This window comes from Epinephelus moara, chromosome 17 (assembly GCF_006386435.1).
Source record: "Epinephelus moara isolate mb chromosome 17, YSFRI_EMoa_1.0, whole genome shotgun sequence".
In the NCBI taxonomy this organism is placed as follows: Eukaryota; Metazoa; Chordata; class Actinopteri; order Perciformes; family Serranidae; genus Epinephelus; species Epinephelus moara.
The window spans coordinates 31,332,544-31,352,293 of NC_065522.1; the positions used below are offsets into that span (position 1 = coordinate 31,332,544).

A 19,750-nucleotide genomic window follows, 5' to 3' on the forward strand; every position below is an offset into this window, starting at 1 on the left:
CCCCTCCCTCGCTCTCTCACTGTCCCCCACCTCCACCCCTCCCTCCTCTGTATCCCCTCCCTCCTCCCTCTCCTCCCTCTCCTCCTCTTCCTCCTCCTCTGAGGCAGACAGGAGAGACTCAGCTCTCCCCCTCTCCTCCTCCTCTTCCTCCTCCTCCCCGCCCTCGTCCTCCCTTCCCCCCTCCCTCTCTCTCTCCTTGTCTCCCACCTCCTCTGTGGCTCCGCCCCTCCTACCCCTCTGCCTGGAGCTGGGAGCGCTTGGGGAATCGGAGGGGGGGAGGCAGGAAGAGGAGGGGAGGAAAGATGAGGAGGAGGTGAAGGATAGGAGAGACGACGACGACGATGATGATGATGAAGGCAGCGCTCCTCCCACTAAGCTGGCTCTGCTGCAGGTGAGTCTGTAAACAAACTGAGGAACTACTTACCTCAGTGAGAACTCGTATTCATCCGCCCCGTCTCTCCTTTTTTTTTTCTCTGTGATTCAGACAAGCCACGCTTCCTCCTGCTCGTCTCCACGGCAACAGACAGGAAGTAGCACCGCTTCACTGCTCCTGGTTTGCCAGGACTCAGCGAGCCAACCCACCCAGCTGGCCAATGAGACGCAGCGACAGGCCACCGGACAGCTGCCGTTGGTCCTGGAGCAGCCCTACGATCACCTGCCTGCACCTGATGCTGACTCCACCTCTGCCGCTGTCGCCATGGATACAACTCATCTGGCGACGCCCCCAGTCCAGGTAAAGGAGGAGAGCAGGCGGGGCTACGACTCAGAGGACACCTGCATGGACACGCAGCTGGAGGAGGAAGCGGAGCCCTGCGAGCGTGGAGGGGAGGAGCTGGACATCTCCTTCGACAGCCAGTTTCCTGATCTCATCTCTGACCTCATCACCGAGGAGGCCAATCCCGTTGCAGCTCATCCCGCTGCCATAGCTGCCGCTGCGCCGAACCCGGCCGTGTTCCCGGCGGGGGTCCGCTACATGGTGCCCCCCCAGCCCTCCCCCTCCTCGTCCTTCCTCCCCTTCCCTCACCCACTGCCCTCCTCCTCCTCCACCCGCCTCGCCTCCATCACAGACTTTTCCCCTGAGTGGTCCTACCCCGAGGTAATTAATAATCAATACCAATCAATTATTTATCAATCAATCATTGCAAACAGTTAATCTATTATCAATGAGTAATCACTATTGACAACTCATCAGTTATCAAGCAATAATCAGTACCAATCAATTAAAAATATATCTATAAGTAATTATCAAGCAGTAATCAGTATTAATATCAAACAATAACCAGCACCAATCATTATTCAAGCAGTAATCAATACCAATAATCAATTATCAATCAATAATAAATACCAATCAATCCATAACTAATCCATATCAATTATTTACAGTCAATAATCAATTAATGAACAATACTGAAAATCAATCTTAAATCACTTATCATTATCAGTAATCAATTATCAAACAATATTCAATGCTAGTCAATAAATGAAATATCAAGAATCAATTATCATGCAGAAAGCAGTACCAATAATTAATCAATTATCAATGAATAAACAGTACTGATAATCAATCATAAATCACTTATCAATATCAGTTATCAATTATCAAACAATATTCAGTACTAATGATCAATCAATTCCCGATCAGTAATCGATACGAATAAGAAGTTATCAAGGAATAATAAATACCCATCAATCCATAATTAATCCATATTAATTACTCACAGTCAATCAATCAATCAATCAGTAAACAATACTGATAATTGATCATCAATCAGTAAATTATAAATAGATACCAATAATTAGTTATTGATAATGAAGTTAATAATGAGATCAGCATCTTTAACCTGTAAATCAGTGATGATTACACTGAGTACATTTTATTTTCAGGTACTTGTACTCGAGTATTTTTATTTTCTGTTTCTTGCTCCCTCTATGACATCTCCAAGGTACATGTTGTAGTTCTTACCGCATTCCATTTCTTTTACAGATTCAGATTATTGATACAAATCTAATCAATAATTAATAATGATGTGTTATTAAAGATTAAATGAAGTTATTAAGCTGAGTACTTTGTTCTCAGGGTTATTTATGAACCTGAGGTCAGACTAAATGACTCAGTGATGAACATCAGAGACAGTGAAGGGTTAATAAAGGCGGCGAGCGCTGAGCGAAGTCAAAGTGACACCTGTCAGGAGTTACATGTTAAAAACATTCAAAGAATAAAAAGACTCACATTTAGTGTGAAATCCACTGATGTGAAGAGGCTCGAACTGCAGTCAGTCAGTGTGAGGTGTTCCTCTAACTGTCCACACGGGGGCAGCAGAGTCCTTCCTGCCCTTCAATACAATACAATACCTGATCAATATCTTCACCACGACTGTTGTCACATCACTGAAATGTTTAACTTTGATACATCACCTTGAAAAATATCAGTATCTGATACCAGGAGGAAAAATTGACATAGAGGAGATACAATGTTAAAGGTTTATTAAAAGATAAATATAAGGAGGCTATAACATGATGATGATGATGATGGTGACCTGGTTATCAGCAGAGAACAGCAGAACGTCTGAAGGAAACATTAACAATCAAACATACCTACATTAATTTTTGTTTTGATTTTACACTTGCTGAGGCAAATGTTTTCCTCTGCAACAAAGTTCCTTTGAATTCAACTGATTTAAACTGTTAACAGAAGGTCAGTGAGAGAAGGCGAGGGCTATGTAGAGTAAGTTAGAGGAGTTTTATCTTCTTGAGTTCTATCCTCTCAGGTTTTATCTACTAGAGAGCTATCTTCTTGAGTTTTATCTTCTGGAGTTCTATCCTCTTGAGTTCTATCCTCTTACACTTTATCTTCTTGAGTTCTATCCTCTCAAGTTTTATCTAGTAGAGTTCTATCTTCTTGAGTTTTATCTTCTGGAGTTCTATCCTCTTGAGTTCTATCTTCTTGAGTTTTATCTTCTGGAGTTGTATCCTCTTGAGTTCTATCTTCTTGGGTCCTATTTTCTTGAGTTCTATCCTCTTGATCTCTGTCTTCTGGAGTTCTTTCTTGTTGAGATCTAGCCTCTTGAGTTCTATCTACTAGAGTTCTGTCTTCTTCCGTTCTATCTACTGGGGTTCTATCTTCTTGGGTTCTATCCTCTTGAGTTCTATCTTCTTGGGTTCTATCTTCTTGGGTCCTATTTTCTTGAGTTCTAGCCTCTTCATTTCCATCTACTAGAGTTCTGCCTTCTTTAGTTCTATCTACTGGGGTTCTATCTTCTTGGGCTCTATTTTCTTGAGTTCTATCCTCTTGAGTTCTATCTTCTTGGGTTCTATTTTCCTGAGTTCTCTCCTCTTGATCTCTGTATTCTGGAGCTCTTTCTTGTCGAGTTCTAGCCTCTTGAGTTCTATCTCATTGAGTTCTGTCTTCTTGAGTTCTATCCTCTTGAATTCTGTCTTAGTGGGTTCTATCCTCTTGAGTTCTATCTACTGGAGTTCTTTCTTGTTGAGTTCTATCCTCTTGAGTTCTATTCTCTTGAGTTCTGTCTTCTTGAGTTCTATATTCTTGGGTTCTATTTTCCTGAGTTCTATCCTCTTGATCTCTGTATTCTGTAGTTCTTTCTTGTTGAGTTCTAGCCTCTTGAGTTCTATCTCATTGAGTTCTGTCTTCTTGAGTTCTATCCTCTTTGAGTTCTATCTACTGGAGTTCTTTCTTGTTGAGTTCTATCCTCTTGAGTTCTATTCTCTTGAGTTCTGTCTTGTTGAATTCTATCTTCTGGAGTTCTTTCTTGATGAGTTCTATCCTCTTAAGGTCTATCTACTAGAGTTCTATCCTGAATTCTGTCTTCTTGGGTTTTATTCTCTTGAGTTCTGTCTTGTTGAGTTCTATCCTCTTAAGGTCTATCTACTAGAGTTCTATCCTGAATTCTGTCTTCTTGGGTTTTATTCTCTTGAGTTCTGTCTTGTTGAGTTCTATCCTCTTTGGGTTTTATTCTCTTGAGTTCTGTCTTGTTGAGTTCTATCCTCTTGAGTTCTATCTACTAGCATTCTGTCTTCTTGAGTTCTATCTAATTGAGCTCTATCTTGTGGCTTCTTGAACTCTATCTACTAGAGTTCTGTTTACTGGAGTTCTTTTTAAGAGTCCTAGCTTACTTCAGATTAAATGTGTTCAGTTGTCATGGAAATGTAGATGTTCTTAAAACAGATGTAAATAAATCGGTCAGTAACTCTGACCAAACCTGTGTGTGTGTTTGTGTGTGTGTGCGTGTGTGTGTGTGTGTGTGTGTGTGTGTGTGTGTTAGGGAGGTGTTAAAGTATTGATCACAGGACCGTGGAGCGAGCTGTCGGGTCGATACTCCTGTGTCTTCGATCAGAGCACTGTCCCCGCCTCGCTGATCCAACCTGGAGTCCTGCGCTGCTACTGTCCAGGTACACACACACACACACACACACACACACACACACACACAGCATGAGGTTCTTGATTTGTGATAGTTCAATAAAACATAAATACATTTAATTATTTTTTGCTTTTTTGTTTTTGTGATGGCGATGAAAGATTCAGACAGACTGATGGACTGTGTCTCTGTTCCAGCCCATGAGGCCGGTCTGGTGTGTCTGCAGGTTCTGGAGTCCGGAGGTTCTGTTTCCTCTTCAGTTCTGTTTGAGTATCGAGCGAGGAACGCCAGCTCTCTGCCCAGCTCGCAGCTCGACTGGCTCTCATTGGACGGTCAGATCCAACTCCTCCACCTGTCACACCACCACAAACACAACCACTTAACACAAACACCACAGTGACTTCATTAACTTTCCTTCAGTTGTCTCTACATCCATGGAAACACTGCAGATATCATTCAGCACACTGAACTATGTCTTTTAAAATCACTGCTTCAAAAGTCTTTTTACCATATTTATTACATCATAATTCCCTCTCTAATATCTGTTTTATGTTGCTGTGAAAACGTCGACACATTTTCCATTACATTACATTGAACACATCATGATAACATTTTAATTTACCTTCATCCAACACTCATTTTACTGAATAAAGCGTGAAAGCATCATAATGTGACTCAGTGTAGCCTCCGTCAGCTGTTAGCTCCACCGTCTGCTAACAGCTAATATTAACTAGCCGCCGACAGCCAACTAGCTGCTAACAGTTAAGAGCTAACATTGACTAGCTGCTAACAAATGACAGTATCTAGTAGCTTACATTAACCATTTGCTAACAGCTGCTAACTGTAAGCAGCAACTAGCTTTTACCAGTTAACAGCTAACATTAAGTAGCTGTAAACAGCTAACAGTAACTAGCTTTTACCAGTTAACAGCTAACATTAAGTAGCTGTAAACGGCTAACATTTACTAGCTGCTAACTGTTAACAGCTAACAGTAACTAGTTAACAGCTAACATTAAGTAGCTGTAAATGGCTAACAGTAACTAACTTTTACTAGTTAACAGCTAACATCAAGTAGCTGTAAACAGCTAACATTAACTAGCTGCTAACAGTTAACAGCTAACAGTAACTACCTTTTACCAGTTAACAGCTAACATTAAGTAGCTGTAAATGACTAACAGTAACTAACTTTTACCAGTTAACAGCTAACATCAAGTAGCTGTAAACAGCTAACATTAACTAGCTGCTAACAGTTAACAGCAAACATTAACAAGCTGCTCACAGCTAACAGCTAAAGTTAACTAGCTGCTAACAGCTAACGTTAACTAGCTCTCCTCCTGCTGATGTCACAGATTTGTTGTGCTCAATGTAACATTATCAGGGAAACAACAGACTGCATCATCTAATGCAACAATAGGGAGAGTACTGAGTCCTTTTGTCCTGATGGCGTCCCATCAGGACACTGCTAGTCTGAAGTCCTGTCTTTTAGCCTGAGACACAACAGAAAAACAGAGCACTGACATTGGTGATGTCATCTGATTTGCTGGTAGGTCGAAGGAAAATATCGGCTGATAAATTTATTGCATTTCTAGTTTGCAGCCTTCGGGGGGTGCTACAGAGGCTTTAATCAGAATTATTACTGATAAGCTTATCAGACTATTGATTACTCTGTGTTTCACTTATTAGGTTTTAATATTTACTCAGGTGAGATGGGGACAACAGGGTGCTGCAGGAATTAGTCCTAAAACCTGGAAAATTAATTAGCATGTTAGCACTTCCTGTCCACTCGTTTTGAAGTCAGTATGTTTTTGTTTAGATGTGTAAAATAAGGTCTTTTGTTAAAACAAGCTGAAGAGAGATTGTTTTATTTTATGACATAAAACACATCAGTAAATACCCCACTGTGAATTTAGAAACTTTTATGTGTCTTAAAAAAGATGATTGCTAACAAGTGGCTAATTGAGACGACAGAATGTAGAACATTGGATTGTGTAGTTGATTTGCTAACTGGCTAGCTAACGTCAAACTGTCTCCCTGTTTCCCTTTTTGACGGATGAATGCAGACTAATGCTGTCTGTAGGTGAGGAGGGTTATTTCCTCTCACGCAGGTGCAGAACCTATGTGCCGGTTGGTCATTGGCTGTAGTCTTTGTGGTGTGTTCATGTGCAACTTTTGGCCTCAGACATGTTGACATGAAGTAACGCAGCAGGGAGCCGTTAGAGACGGTGCTGCAGAAGTTTCCTGAGAATCATCATGTTCTTAAGTTTCCTTCAGTTGGTAGTTGTCTGTACGTCTATGAGACACATTATCCAGCTCACTGTGAGTGGAGACACTTTGACTACATGGAGACACAGAGACTGATAAATGTCCTGTGAGGACGGACACACAACATGGTGTGTGTGTGTGTGTGTGTGTGTTAGTGGACTGTCTGTCCTCCACTTTATCCCTTTTTGTCTCTCTGTCTGCCTGCTGTCTCTGCTCTGTGTCTGTCAGTGTGTGTGTGTGTGTGTGTGTCCGTCCCTGTCTGTGATTGATGTGCTGGAGCTGTTTTCCACTGTCATCACCTGGAAACACTCTCACAGTCATCAGCTGCTATTTCTGACTCTCCCTGTTGATTGACAGGCACACTAACCAATCAGATTTAGTCTCTCCCTCCCTCCCTCACTGTGGGTTTCCCACCATGCCTTGCTGCTCTGCCTCTCCCTCTCTCTTTTTAACTTGTTGATCCTCGCACGCTCGCTCAGTCTGCTCACTGTGCGTGTGTTAAATCTCAGCCTGCGTTGTGTCTCTCGTCAGCTCGTCGTCACTGTCACATTTTAAGATCGAGTGTGTGTTAACTTATCCTGTGACATCACAGTGGACAGACACACACACACACACACACACACATAGACAGAGAGAATAAGAAGAAGGAGGCATGATTTTTTGGACAGACAGACAGAAGATGGACGTAGGACAGAGACAGGATGGTGTCGGTAGGACCAGACTCTGTGTGTGTGTTTCTGTAGGGGTTGTCATGGTTACACAGCTGCTCAGTAACACAGCAACCACCTACAGTTAAGGTAATAGTAATTATGATAATGATGACCGATGATGGGAACCTGACAAACAAATGAGAAGTGAGTGAAATTTTCAGAAATACTTTGTTACCTTTACTGTTACAGATGTGATTGCTTAGTGTCCACTTTTTTAGGTACACCTGTGCAGTCTGCTGCTGGTCTACCTTTCTGATGTCTGTAATTCATTGAGTCTGACAACCATTATGAGCTTTATGCAGAGATGTTAGATTGTGCAGGTGTACCTAATAAAGCGACCACTGAGTACATTTAACTTTGTACAGTCGCTGTCAGTCTCTTTAAACTGATGTGAAGATTCACACAATTCAAGCAGTTTGTCACGAGTATGATACAAAAACGCGCAAAATGTTTTGGACCAAAATCCATGCTCAATGTTTAAAGGCCTTAAAATGAATTAGATAATCTTAAATTTGAATTTCAGGTCTTAATTTACAGTAGGGGTGAGAATCTCCAGGCACCTCACTCTTTGATTATGATTCAGAGGGCAAAGACTCAATGATAAGATGATTATTGATGCATCAAAATTTTTGATTTCAGTACATAATTTATTTTTCTTACTGTGTGACTACTTGAGACTGTTAAAACATAGCATACTGTATTTGTAGTGATCCAAAATTATATAACTAGATTAATTTACTTGCATACAATGTGGCTGTTGTTCAGGTCCCTTTTCCCTTCAACGTTATATTCACAATACTTTCATACTGTGACGTTCAAACCAGTCAGATTGTTTCCACCTGTGGTTGCCCACACTAATCTGTAGTGTACATTTGTAAATCGATGCCAAATCGTCTGTATCGCAGTACATCTAAGAATCGATTATTTCATCGACCCCTAATTTACACCAACATTTTATTTAATTGGATTTATCCATCTTTTAATTTCTTTTTGTCAAAACGAGTGGGACCATGTTTAACAACAGCAAAACTACAACACCTTTTTGAAAATCCTTTTTGACCTAAACTCAGTTGAATCCAGTCCAGAAATATTTAATGTTCAAACCAAGAAACTTTATTGTTTTTGTGCCCTTATTCTGCAGCAGGTTATGATAAAGTTGGGACAGGAGAAACAGCAGACTGTGAAAGTTATGGAGTGTTAAAAAACACCAGTTTGGAAGAGTCCACAGGTAAACAGGTGAACTGGTAACAGGTGATAGTATCATTGATAGGTATGAATGGATCGTCTTTGAAAGGCTCGACTGTTCACAAGCAAGGACAGTCACTTTGTAAAAAACTTTAAGGACAAACAGTCCAACAGTTTAAGAACAATGTTTCTCATTTAGTGATTTAACATCTACATCCCATAATATCATCAAAAGATTCAGAGAATCTGTAGAAATCTCTGCATGCACTTTGGAATACCACTGTCAGTAAACACATCGCCCACGTCTCTGGGCCCGAGCTCATCTGAGATTGACCAACAGACAGTGGTCTGACCAGTCCATCATGGACGTTGTGTCCTCCAGGACCAGCATCTGTGATGGGATGGAGGTGCATCATGGGTAACTTCCTATCTGTGTTGGGATGGAGGTGCATTATGGGTAACTTCCTATCTGTGACAGGATAGAAGGGCATCATGGGTAACTTCCTATCTGTGACGGGATGGGGGGTATCATGGGTAACTTCCTATCTGCGACGGGATGGGGGGTATCATGGGTAACTTCCTATCTGTGACGGGATGGGGGGTATCATGGGTAACTTCCCATCTGTGACGGGACGGGGGGGGTATCATGGGTAACTTCCTATCTGTGACAGGATAGAAGGGCATCATGGGTAACTTCCCATCTGTGACGGGATGGGGGGTATCATGGGTAACTTCCTATCTGTGATGGGATGGAAGGGCATCATGGGTAACTTCCTATCTGTGACGGGATGGAAATGGGTAACTTCCTATCTGTGATGGGATGGAGGTGCATCATGGGTAACTTCCTATCTGTGACGGGATGGGGGGTATCATGGGTAACTTCCTATCTGTGACGGGATGGAAGGGCATCATGGGTAACTTCCTATCTGTGACGGGATGGAAGGGTATCATGGGTAACTTCCTATCTGTGATGGGATGGAAGGGCATCATGAGTAACTTCCTATCTGTGACGGGATGGAAGGGTATCATGGGTAACTTCCTATCTGTGACGGGATGGGGGGTATCATGGGTAACTTCCTATCTGTGATGGGATGGAGGTGCATCATGGGTAACTTGACATCTGTGAAGGCACCATGAAAGCTGATAGGTACATACAGGTTTTGGAGCAACATATGCTGCCATCCAGACGACGTCTTTTCCAGGGACGTCCCGTCACATTCCAGTGAGACAATGAGACACATTGTGACGTGTTCCAACAGCGTGGCTCCGTAGTGACAGAGTGCAGGTACCAGAGTGACCTGCCTGCAGTCCACACCTGTCTCCCACTGAACATGTGTGGGACATAATGAAGCGTTGACACTGGAGAGGTGCATCATGGGACTGTTGAGACACTGAAGTCGGATATCAAGCAAAAAAAACTGTCTTCAGTTCCCAAACACTTTCTGAGTGTTGTTGAAAGAAAAGGTGATGTTACACAGCCGTAAACATGCTCCTGTCCCAACTGTAGAGCAACCTGCTGCAGAATGAGTGTAGATTTACAAAAAGAATTAAGTTCCTCAGTTTGAACAATAAATATCTCAGACTGTATGTGACTGAACATAGGTAGTTACGTTTTGCAGTGTCCAGACTGTTTGGGAGTTGAGTTGTATGTCAAAACATTGTTGACAAATTGTCACACAACTCATCCAGTATAATCCGAGTCTCATTTATCCAGCTGTATGCTCAGTACTTCACACAAAACCATTCATTTAACATTATGGAACAAAGGAGCTGACGTGCTCCCCTTTTACTTCATCAAGAATTTTCTACTTTCTGGATTCTTCATTCACCACTGAGACGCAAGAGGAAAACAGAATTAAACGTAACACGTGGTGAGTAACCAACAGACAAATGGTAATTTGGCAGATAAAATATTCCTTTAATCAATCACAATCCACCTCTGCTGTTGTTCTGTATGGTCGAAGCGTGTTTCAGTAATAATCACAAACTACTGCACTAGAAACTGCAGCACTAAACACAGTAGTATAAGTGTCAGGTTCTTTATTGTCACATGTAGACGAAGAAAATCATGCAAAAAAAATCAGCACCTATTGTTACATCATTAATCGTTGGATAAATCAACATTGTTTCCCATAATAACATAAGTTAGTATCATGGATCACATTGGCTGATTAAGTTCCTTCGCAAGCTAGCTAACTGACATAGCCACTCTGATAGCATTTTTCTAACACTAATGTTAGTGAGCAGGCAAGCTAAGGTTAGCCAGCTAGCTGTAACTGAGCTGCGCTGAAGTGATCTGGTGTCGTTTGCTTCATAACATTAGCTGATAAAGTAACTTGCAAACAGCAAGCTAGCTAATTTACCAGCCAGATCAGCCCTGGAGTCTGAATGAATTAAATGACGTTAATCACCCAAAACAGTATTTTGCTATGTTAGCTAGTAATTCATCCAAGTTGGCAAGCAACAGAACTTAAGATTTGGGGCACTGAATTTGATGGATTTACTGTTTATCAAACAACAAATAAGACACAAATTAGGTAGCTAACACAGCCGTTGTAGTAACTCAAATTCTGTCAGCACAAACCCCAGCCTCTGGGTTCACAGTGGGGTCTAACCCATGTTACAGCAGCAACAGAAAGTTTGCTGATCCAGTGGGCGCTAAGTGAAGGTCTGTCTCTGTCAGTATAAATGTATTTAACAGAATCACAGCATGTGTGTCGTGGTGGATGTCGGCTGCTTCTTGACAATAGTAGACTCTTATCTTAGCTAGCATTAGCTTGTGTTGCACACTGTTAGCACCATAGCGGACCCGACAATAAGACATTCCTGCCTCTGATTTTGCTAAATGTGTAAATGTTTTCTTCCAGTGAGCTGAAGAACTGCAGACTGATCAGTGATCAATCAGTAACTCATCAGTATTTTCTACAGTAATGATCATAAATGGAATCTCTGTTAGTTTTTGTGCCGATCAAACCAAACAGAGAATCTGTAAACGCGAATGTTAAAAAAAATATAAGCAGTTAATCAATTGTTGTGTGTGTGTGTGTGTGTGTGTGTGTGTGTGTGTGTGTTATTTAAGAGAGGAGTTTCCATTTGCCTCCTGGTTAGAGCTGTCGACACACACACATCAGTTCAGGTCATTATTATCATAATTACAGCTTGGTATCTTTAAAAACTACAATACCAGTACCCTTAAAGTGATACTGATACTAACACAGTACTTCTTTAAGTACCCATCAGTGCAGTGTATCAACACTTAGATAATCGAACGTTTAGGTGGCATTTTGACTTGCTGAACTTTCAACTCTGTCAGCACACCGCGCTTGACTTCAGTACATCACAGACTGTAGGGGTTGTAGCTGCTGCTGCAGGAGTGTGAGCTCTGCACAGTGGACAGTTGTGAGAGTCTGCCCTGCTGCACTACTACAGTGACAGAGCTAACTGTTAGCATCACATGGCTAAGATTATCTCACCCTTGTAAATGGGTTCAATGACAGAGTTGAGTCGTTTCTTTGTCAGTGTGTGTTTGTTGGGATTGTTTAATGGCTCCGTGTTGGATGTTAGCTGCTGCTGCTGAGTTAGCTCGTGCTAACCGAGCAAACATTGAACTGAGCAGCTCTTGAGACGACAGCAGCAAAAAGGATCAAATGCAGGTATTATTTGACCGGAGATGTTTTGATTCTACTTGCTCCTGGTTTATTTTAGTTGATACCATAAAGGTATTAAGTACAGATATCCAGTCCTTGTTATAACACAGGTAGATGTGCAGCTGAAATGAGCAACACAATGTCGTACAGATTGTTTTGGCTCCAAACTAAAGTTAAAAAATAATTCCTGCCCCAGACAACAATAACTTCCCTCTGAGGAAAGCACTCTGCAGGATTCCCAAACTGTCAGTTCCACAGCCTCTAATGCACCCACCTATGACAATGTGTTCCTTCTTCTCCCACCCTGCACTGTGTACCCTGCGTACCATGGTTGCATCCAGGCAGCCTGTCCACAAAAAAGCCATAAGTGTGTTTGGCATGCACCTGACACCTGACTGTGACCTGAACTCTCTGTGAGCACAAGAGGACACTGTGTTTCCACTTTATTACCGTATGATGGGATCAGTATTATCAACCATGGGTACCCCTCGAACTGAGACTGGTTTAAGCTTAAGGTTTCGTACACATGCTGAGTTTTTTTGTGCCCTCAAGTTCATTGTTTTCAACGTAGATGCACGGCAGGCACGCTCAAACACCAGAGCAACACCGTCGCGGTGCGCATACTTTCCCTAGTGGCTATTTTTCAGAGAGCGACAGCTGCGCCCAGAGATAAACAGAGTTCAACTTTTGGAAAGAAGCAGCGCACACCGCGTGTCATGTGACGAGGACCAACTAATCACAGCCGACAGATATATTTCCTTCTTCAGTAAATATCAGTCTGTGATAAATATAGAGAAGTTGATCGTTTTAGTGCAGAGCTGTCAGAGCTTTAATTGTGTCCCACAGACAGTATTTTTGGCCCAGTACACATTTACAGAACAATGCCTGGAAGAAGATCGGTTCTGCACTCAGGATTTCTAGTAGGTAGGCTATGACACGGTGCTGGTTATGGTCGCTTAACATCTGCAGTGAAACCTGCCTCTGTGCCATTATAAGTAGCCAAATAAGAAGAAAAACTTAAATAATAATTTCATTTTCATGTGATAACAAAGCTCGTTTTTTTTATCGATATAACAAGACAAATCAACCTTTTCTTTTCTGCTGGTAACGGGTTGATTATCTCGTTATCATGAGATAAAAAAGTTTGTTTTCTCGAGACGTCAGCATTAATGAAATAACTGAAGTGCGGCCGAAGCGGGAGGTCTCACTCTGTGTTTTCTGTGTGCAGATAATCAGTTCAGGATGTCCATCCTTGAGCGGCTGGAGCAGATGGAGCGCAGGATGGCAGAGATGGCCGCCCGCGACAACAACCAGCAGCAACATCATCATCATCATCAACAACAGCAACATGGCAACCAACTGGCCACGCCCCCTCCCCCGCCCCTACCTGAGGACCACGAACAGGTGAAAACACCGGCAGTCATGATGTAGTGTCCACTTTATTAGGAACACCTGGCTGATCCAACAGTCCAACTCTTGCTGATATGACTAATAGAAACAGCTGTCAGTAGATCACAACAGTCTGCAGAGCGACACGACTCGACGCTTTGTTTCATGTTTCAGCTCCGTCTCTGTGTGTAAGGTCACAGGGACACACTCTCAATTCTACCTGTGTGATTGTATTGGTACTGACAGAGCTGCAGAAGAAAAATGTCTGTAATGACCCTTTAGATACGTTTTTGATGACGATTTGCTGGTTTTTAAAATCATAATAACACAAATGTGTATAGATTTTGGGACTAGATTTAAAGGTGTAAAGTCTTTTGTCTTTGTTGCACTGTAAAGCTGAGCGATCCTCATGGAGGTCAAATGTCAGGCAGATTACACAAAGGTGACAGTTGAGCTGGTTAAAACGTTAAGAAGAACAAATTAACCCGAATGGAAAATCCTTGTGAAACATCTCTGCAGCGTGACCTCTGTTGAACCGAGCTGTAGCCTCCCTCTCTCTGATGTCATGGGGAATTTGGCAGATCCAGTCCTCAGGTTAAAATAGACTCAATGTGACACAGACAGACAGACAGACGGACACGAAAACAATTACAACATGCACACTGAGCTTTACTCATCACACTCTCCCTCTTTTCAACTGTTTTGACATTTTTAACCTAAAAAAATCCACTGATACATAAAAATTACTTATTCTTTTTTTTTAATTATTAGAGGTTTAGAGCTTTTATTTTGAAGGATAGGTAGATATTTTAACTTAAAGGTCCAGTGTGGAGGATTTGTGTCCATGAAAATGAAGAATTACAATCTGTAGCTGGAGCAGTGATGTGAAGCAGAAACTACTGATGTGTTTTTCTCTGTTAATCAATGTCTCTGTCTCTCCCCACCTGTCCGTCTTTGTGTCTCTCTGTCCATCAGTCCTCTCAGTGGTTTGAGAGGAGGATTGTGGGAGTGTGTGAGAGGATGATGAGAGGAGGACGGTGGGGAGGAGGAGGAGGGGAGAGGCTTCATCACTCCATCCGTCACCGTGGGATGACACTGCTCCACCTGGCTGCTGCACAGGGATACACACACCTGATACACACTCTGATCCACTGGAGGTACACACACACACACACACTGTGAGCAGGGCCGCCCATTTGGGGCTACATTCTGAGGTTTAAGCCAGCATGGAACTTTAAAACTTGAAAGCTGGGTAAGAAAATGCACCCAAAAATGAAAATTCAGCCATTATCTACTCACCCATATGCCGAGGGAGGCTCAGGTGAAGTTTTAGAGTCCTCACATCACTTGAGGAGATCCAAGGGGAGAGGAGGTAGTAGCTCAGTCCATAGGGACTTGGGTTGGGAACAGGAGGGTCGCCTGTTCGAGTCCCCGTCCGGACCAAAATATGGAGCGTGGACTGGTGGCTGGAGAGGGGCCAGTTCACCTCCTGGGCACTGCCGAGGTGCCTTTGAGCAAGGCACTGAACCCCCCAACCGCTCGGGGCGCCTCACCAAGGGCAGCCCCCTCACTCTGACATCTCTCCACTTTGTGCATGTATAGGTCCTGTTTGTGCATGTGTCTTTCAGACCTGTGTGTAATTGACAAGCAAGAGTGAAAACATTGAATTTCTCCTCAGGGGGATTAATAAAGTAAATAAACTTAAACTTAAACACAACTCCACCTAATGGCAGGCGGCACCCCAGATTCAAACATCCAAAAACACATAATTGAAACCACAAAATATCTCCATACTGCTCGTCCGTAGTGATCCAAGTGTCCTGAAGCCCCGACATAAAAAGTTGTTTGGAAAAACATCATTTGAACTCTGTTTTTAGCCTCATTGTAGCCTCTAGCTCTGACTGCCTCTCTGTGCACCGCGCTCACGTGTAGCCGTGTCTGTGTTTTAGGAGTGTTAACAGCGACAGTTTGGACTTGGAACAGGAAGTTGACCCACTCAACATCGACCACTTCTCCTGCACACCACTGGTAAAATACACACAAATACTTTTTCCAGCTACCATGTTTCCTGCTAATGTGTTTCTGGCTAACATTTTTCCGGCTAACGTCTTCCTGCTAATGTGTTTCTGGCTAACATTTTTCCAACTAGCATTTTCCAGCTAACGTCTTCCTGCTAATGTGTTTCTGGCTAACATTTTTCCAGCTAACATTTTCCGGCTAACATGTTGCTGCTAATGTGTTTCTGGCTAACATTTTTCCAGCTAACGTGTTCCTGCTAATGTGTTTCTGGCTAACATTTTTCCAGCTAGCATTTTCCGGCTAATGTCTTCCTGCTAATGTGTTTCTGGCTAACATTTTTCCAACTAGCATTTTCCAGCTAATGTCTTCCTGCTAATGTGTTTCTGGCTAACATTTTTCCAGCTAACATTTTCCGGCTAACATGTTCCTGCTAATGTGTTTCTGGCTTACATTTTTCCAGCTAATATGTTCCGGCTAACGTGTTCCTGTTCATGTGTTTCTGGCTAACATTTTCCGGCTAACGTGTTCCTGCTAATGTGTTTCTGGCTAACATTTTCCGGCTAACGTGTTCCTGCTAATGTGTTTCTGGCTAACATTTTTCCAGCTAATGTGTTTCTGGCTCACGTTTTTCCAGCTAACATGTTCCTGCTAATGTGTTTCTGGCTAACATTTTTCCAGCTAACCTTTTCCAGCTAACGTGTTCCTGCTAATGTGTTTCTGGCTAACATTTCCCGGCTAACGTATTCCTGCTGATGTGTTTCCGGCTAACATTTTTCCAGCTAACATTTTCCGGCTAACGTGTTCCTGCTGATGTGTTTCCGGCTAACATTTTCCGGCTAACGTGTTCCTGCTAATGTGTTTCTGGCTAACATTTTTCCAGCTAACATTTTCTGGCTAACATGTTCCTGCTAATGTGTTTGTGGCTAACATTTTCTGGCTAACATGTTCCTGCTAATGTGTTTGTGGCTAACATTTTCCGGCTAACATGTTCCTGCTAATGTGTTTCTGGCTAACATTTTTCCAGCTAACATTTTCCGGCTAAGGTGTTCCTGCTAATGTGTTTCCACCTAAAACATATTTATGGCTTCCATTTGTCCACCTAGCATTTTTCCAGCCAACATATTGAGGGCTACCATGTTTCTAGCTAATGTTTTTCCCGCTCATGTGTTTCCAGCTTACATGTTAAGCGTGTCTGTGTGTGTTCCAGATGTGGGCGTGCGCTCTGGGCCACCAGAGGGCAGCAGAGCTTCTGTATGGTTGGAACAGTTCAGCTCTGGGGATCCCTGATTCGCTGGGACGCCTGCCACTTGCCGTGGCCCGTTCCCGAGGCCACACGCGCCTCGCCACAGCACTTGAGGAGCTGCACACGCACACACACATGACACCCAGGGACACGCACACACCTCCAGCAGACACACACACGCCGGCCACACCACAACCACAGCTGCCCCCGTCGCCTCTGTCCACCAGCCCAGACACAGGTAACACACGCCTGCTGATGATCACAGCTCCAGTTTACTGACAGTCATGTGACAGGATTCCAGGACTCTGATTGGCTGTCTCCCTTCTCCCCCTCCAGGTCTGAGCTCCTCCAGCAGCCTCCCGTCCCCCAGCGACCCCTCCTCCCCTTCCCCGAGCTCTGCCTACTCCAGTGGCCCCGCCCCTATGGACACCTCCCCCTCTCCACCTTCATCTCCTTCCTCCTCCTCCTCCTCACTGCCGGTCTCCCCTCCCTCGCCATCCTCCCTCCCCCTTTCCTCCCTCCCTCCTGTGTCTATGTGGGGGGAGGAGCCGAACGCAGAGCCCAGCACAGGTAACGCAGGTAACATGTTTGTTAAATAAAATGGCTGGTTGCGGTCTGTGTCCCTCGACTAATCAGTGTTATAAATAATTAACGGCAGGTTTGAACCCCAGCGGCTCCAGGGACTCTCCACTTTACCTCATGGACTACGAGAGCGCCTGCCCCCCTTCGCCCACCCACACACACCCACACACTGCGGGCGGACGGCGAGCACATACTGCAGTGACGCTAGAGGAGCAGCTGCTGAGCTACAGCGAGAACGCAGAGAATGAAGGCGAGGAGGAGGAGTACCTGGAGGAGGAGGTGCTGCAGGTACGCGCACATTAAACAGACCGCAGAACAAACCCTGAGGTCGTTCTACACGTTTAGTCCCCGAGGTTAGTTAATAACCGCAGGTGTTTTGAATTATGGTTTCTATGGTTACCCTCTCTATACAACAGGTTGACATGGCAACGCTGGCAGAGCAAATCATTGAGGCGACCCCGGAGCGAATCAAACAGGAGGACTTCCCCAGGGGGGCGGAGTCTCCGCTCAGAGAGAGGCGGGACAACCCGGCCATACAGGACACATGGCTTGCTACCTACCTGGACACAGTCGACGCCCACACACACTCCCCACCCAGGTAAGCCCCACCTGAAAGACTCCCTGCGCTGATACAAAAAGTGTAACCACTGCATGCATCATGGGATGGATCTGTGTGTGTACCTGCAGGCGGGTGTGCCCCCCCTCGCCCCTCAGCGCACTAGCCCTCCAGAGGCTCCGCCCCCCATCCTCTGCGGCCTGGGCGGAGTTCCTGAACGCCTCGGCCAATGGGAAGATGGAGAGAGACTTTGCCCTGCTGACGCTGACAGACGGAGAGCAGAGGGAGCTGTACGAGGCCGCCAGGATCATCCAGAACGCCTTCAGGAGATACAAAGTACACACCCTTATACACACACACATACTTCTACACATATATACACAGCTTTGAATATGATGCTGCAGTTCATCAATGTGTGTATCTGTGTTTTGAAGGAGTACCTGTATTCTACATATAGTTGGTGTCTTGCTGCCCCCTGCAGGCAGCACCTGGATGCACCATGTATATCACTGTTTCCTGTGTGTGTGTGTGTGTGTGTGTGTGCAGGGTCGGAGGTTAAAGGAGCAGCAAGACATGGCCGCAGCCGTCATACAGAGATGCTACAGGAAGTACAAGCAGGTGTGTGCTGACCTGTGTGTGTGTGTGTGTGTGTTGTACCGTGTGTCCTCCAGCTTCACTAACACTGAACTAACCTGCTGTGTCTCCTCACCATGTCCCTCTCTCTGTTTCTCTCTCTGGCTAGCTAACATGGATAGCTCTGAAGGTAATATGGCTGACCAGTAGATGTAGTGACGTGTAGTCGGTGTGTGTGTGTGTGTGTGTTGAGACTGGACAGCAGCCGTCAGGTGTAAAACAGGTTGTGTTTCCTATGATGTGAATCCATAACTCTCACTTTTATTTTATTTTATTAGACGCTGCAGCAGAATAATTCGTCCCTGTAAATGACATCACATCCTCTAAAGTTGATAAATGAACTCAACAATCTGATCTAAAACACTAACCGGCCAAAAGTATGTGGACAGCTGAACATTGCCTTCACACCAGGGGTGTCAGTTTTGGTTATTTTCACTTTGGATAGTCCAACACCCATTACCTGGTAACTACCTGGTTCATTTTTTAATTAACAAATACCAAATGAGGTGAAATACAAGAAGCCTCTCCGTTCAGTCTGGTGCTCCTTTGACTCAGTGAGCTGTAGCTCCACATGTCACACCTCTGTCCTTAAAGAGGTGGTGACACTTTGATGTCTTGTGATGTAAATGTTTTGTCTGTGATTTCATTTTCTGTTGGCTTTGCCGACAGACCGACAGCTAGCTGTGTTAACATGTTTTTGTAGTGGCCAGACAGTGGAATCACAACTTCTGGGTCTGTCATGTGATTCCATGCCGTCCACAAGACATTTTTCCCACAGACTTAAGGCCCTGACACACCAAGCCGACAGTTGGCCGTCGACCAAAGTCGGGCCGTCGGTGAGCGTCTGTCGCCCTAGTTTTTGCGGTGTGTCCCTCACCGTCGGCACTTCGGCGTCGGTGGCTTTTCGGCTGATTGAGCATGTTGAATCGGCGTTGGAGTTTGTCAGTGAGAGAGATCACTCTGATTGGCTGTTCAGGTTTCATTTCCTCACCCCTGTAGCGAGTGAATCTGCCTGTAGTGAAACCGGGGCTAACCGGTGCTTCCTCCTCAGGCTCCACTTCACTCAGCTGCCCCACAGACCCGCTGCTTCTTCCCACTTTAACCTGAATAACAAACCGGAGCTAGCTGGGAGCGGCTAGCAGAGCGTT

The 19,750-nt window shown here is 44.1% G+C and overlaps 1 protein-coding gene across 2 annotated transcripts in view; it reads left to right on the top strand.

Moving 5' to 3' along the window:
- The first annotated feature begins 13 nt into the window (after positions 1-13).
- Positions 14-19,750, top strand: part of camta2 (calmodulin binding transcription activator 2) — a 22,558-nt gene continuing 2,821 nt past the window's right edge. Inside the window, exons 1-14 of one of the 2 annotated variants that reach the window (XM_050067417.1) lie at positions 14-391; positions 485-1,096; positions 4,281-4,407; positions 4,538-4,708; positions 13,409-13,584; positions 14,545-14,726; positions 15,519-15,597; positions 16,796-17,069; positions 17,168-17,401; positions 17,490-17,701; positions 17,830-18,011; positions 18,101-18,305; positions 18,516-18,587; positions 18,712-18,732. In XM_050067417.1, coding sequence (XP_049923374.1) covers positions 698-1,096; positions 4,281-4,407; positions 4,538-4,708; positions 13,409-13,584; positions 14,545-14,726; positions 15,519-15,597; positions 16,796-17,069; positions 17,168-17,401; positions 17,490-17,701; positions 17,830-18,011; positions 18,101-18,305; positions 18,516-18,587; positions 18,712-18,732 — 2,334 coding nt within the window. In that variant the 5' untranslated portion in view covers positions 14-391; positions 485-697. The remainder of the gene's footprint in view (positions 392-484; positions 1,097-4,280; positions 4,408-4,537; positions 4,709-13,408; positions 13,585-14,544; positions 14,727-15,518; positions 15,598-16,795; positions 17,070-17,167; positions 17,402-17,489; positions 17,702-17,829; positions 18,012-18,100; positions 18,306-18,515; positions 18,588-18,711; positions 18,733-19,750) is intronic. The other variant, XM_050067418.1, reaches the window with a different exon arrangement.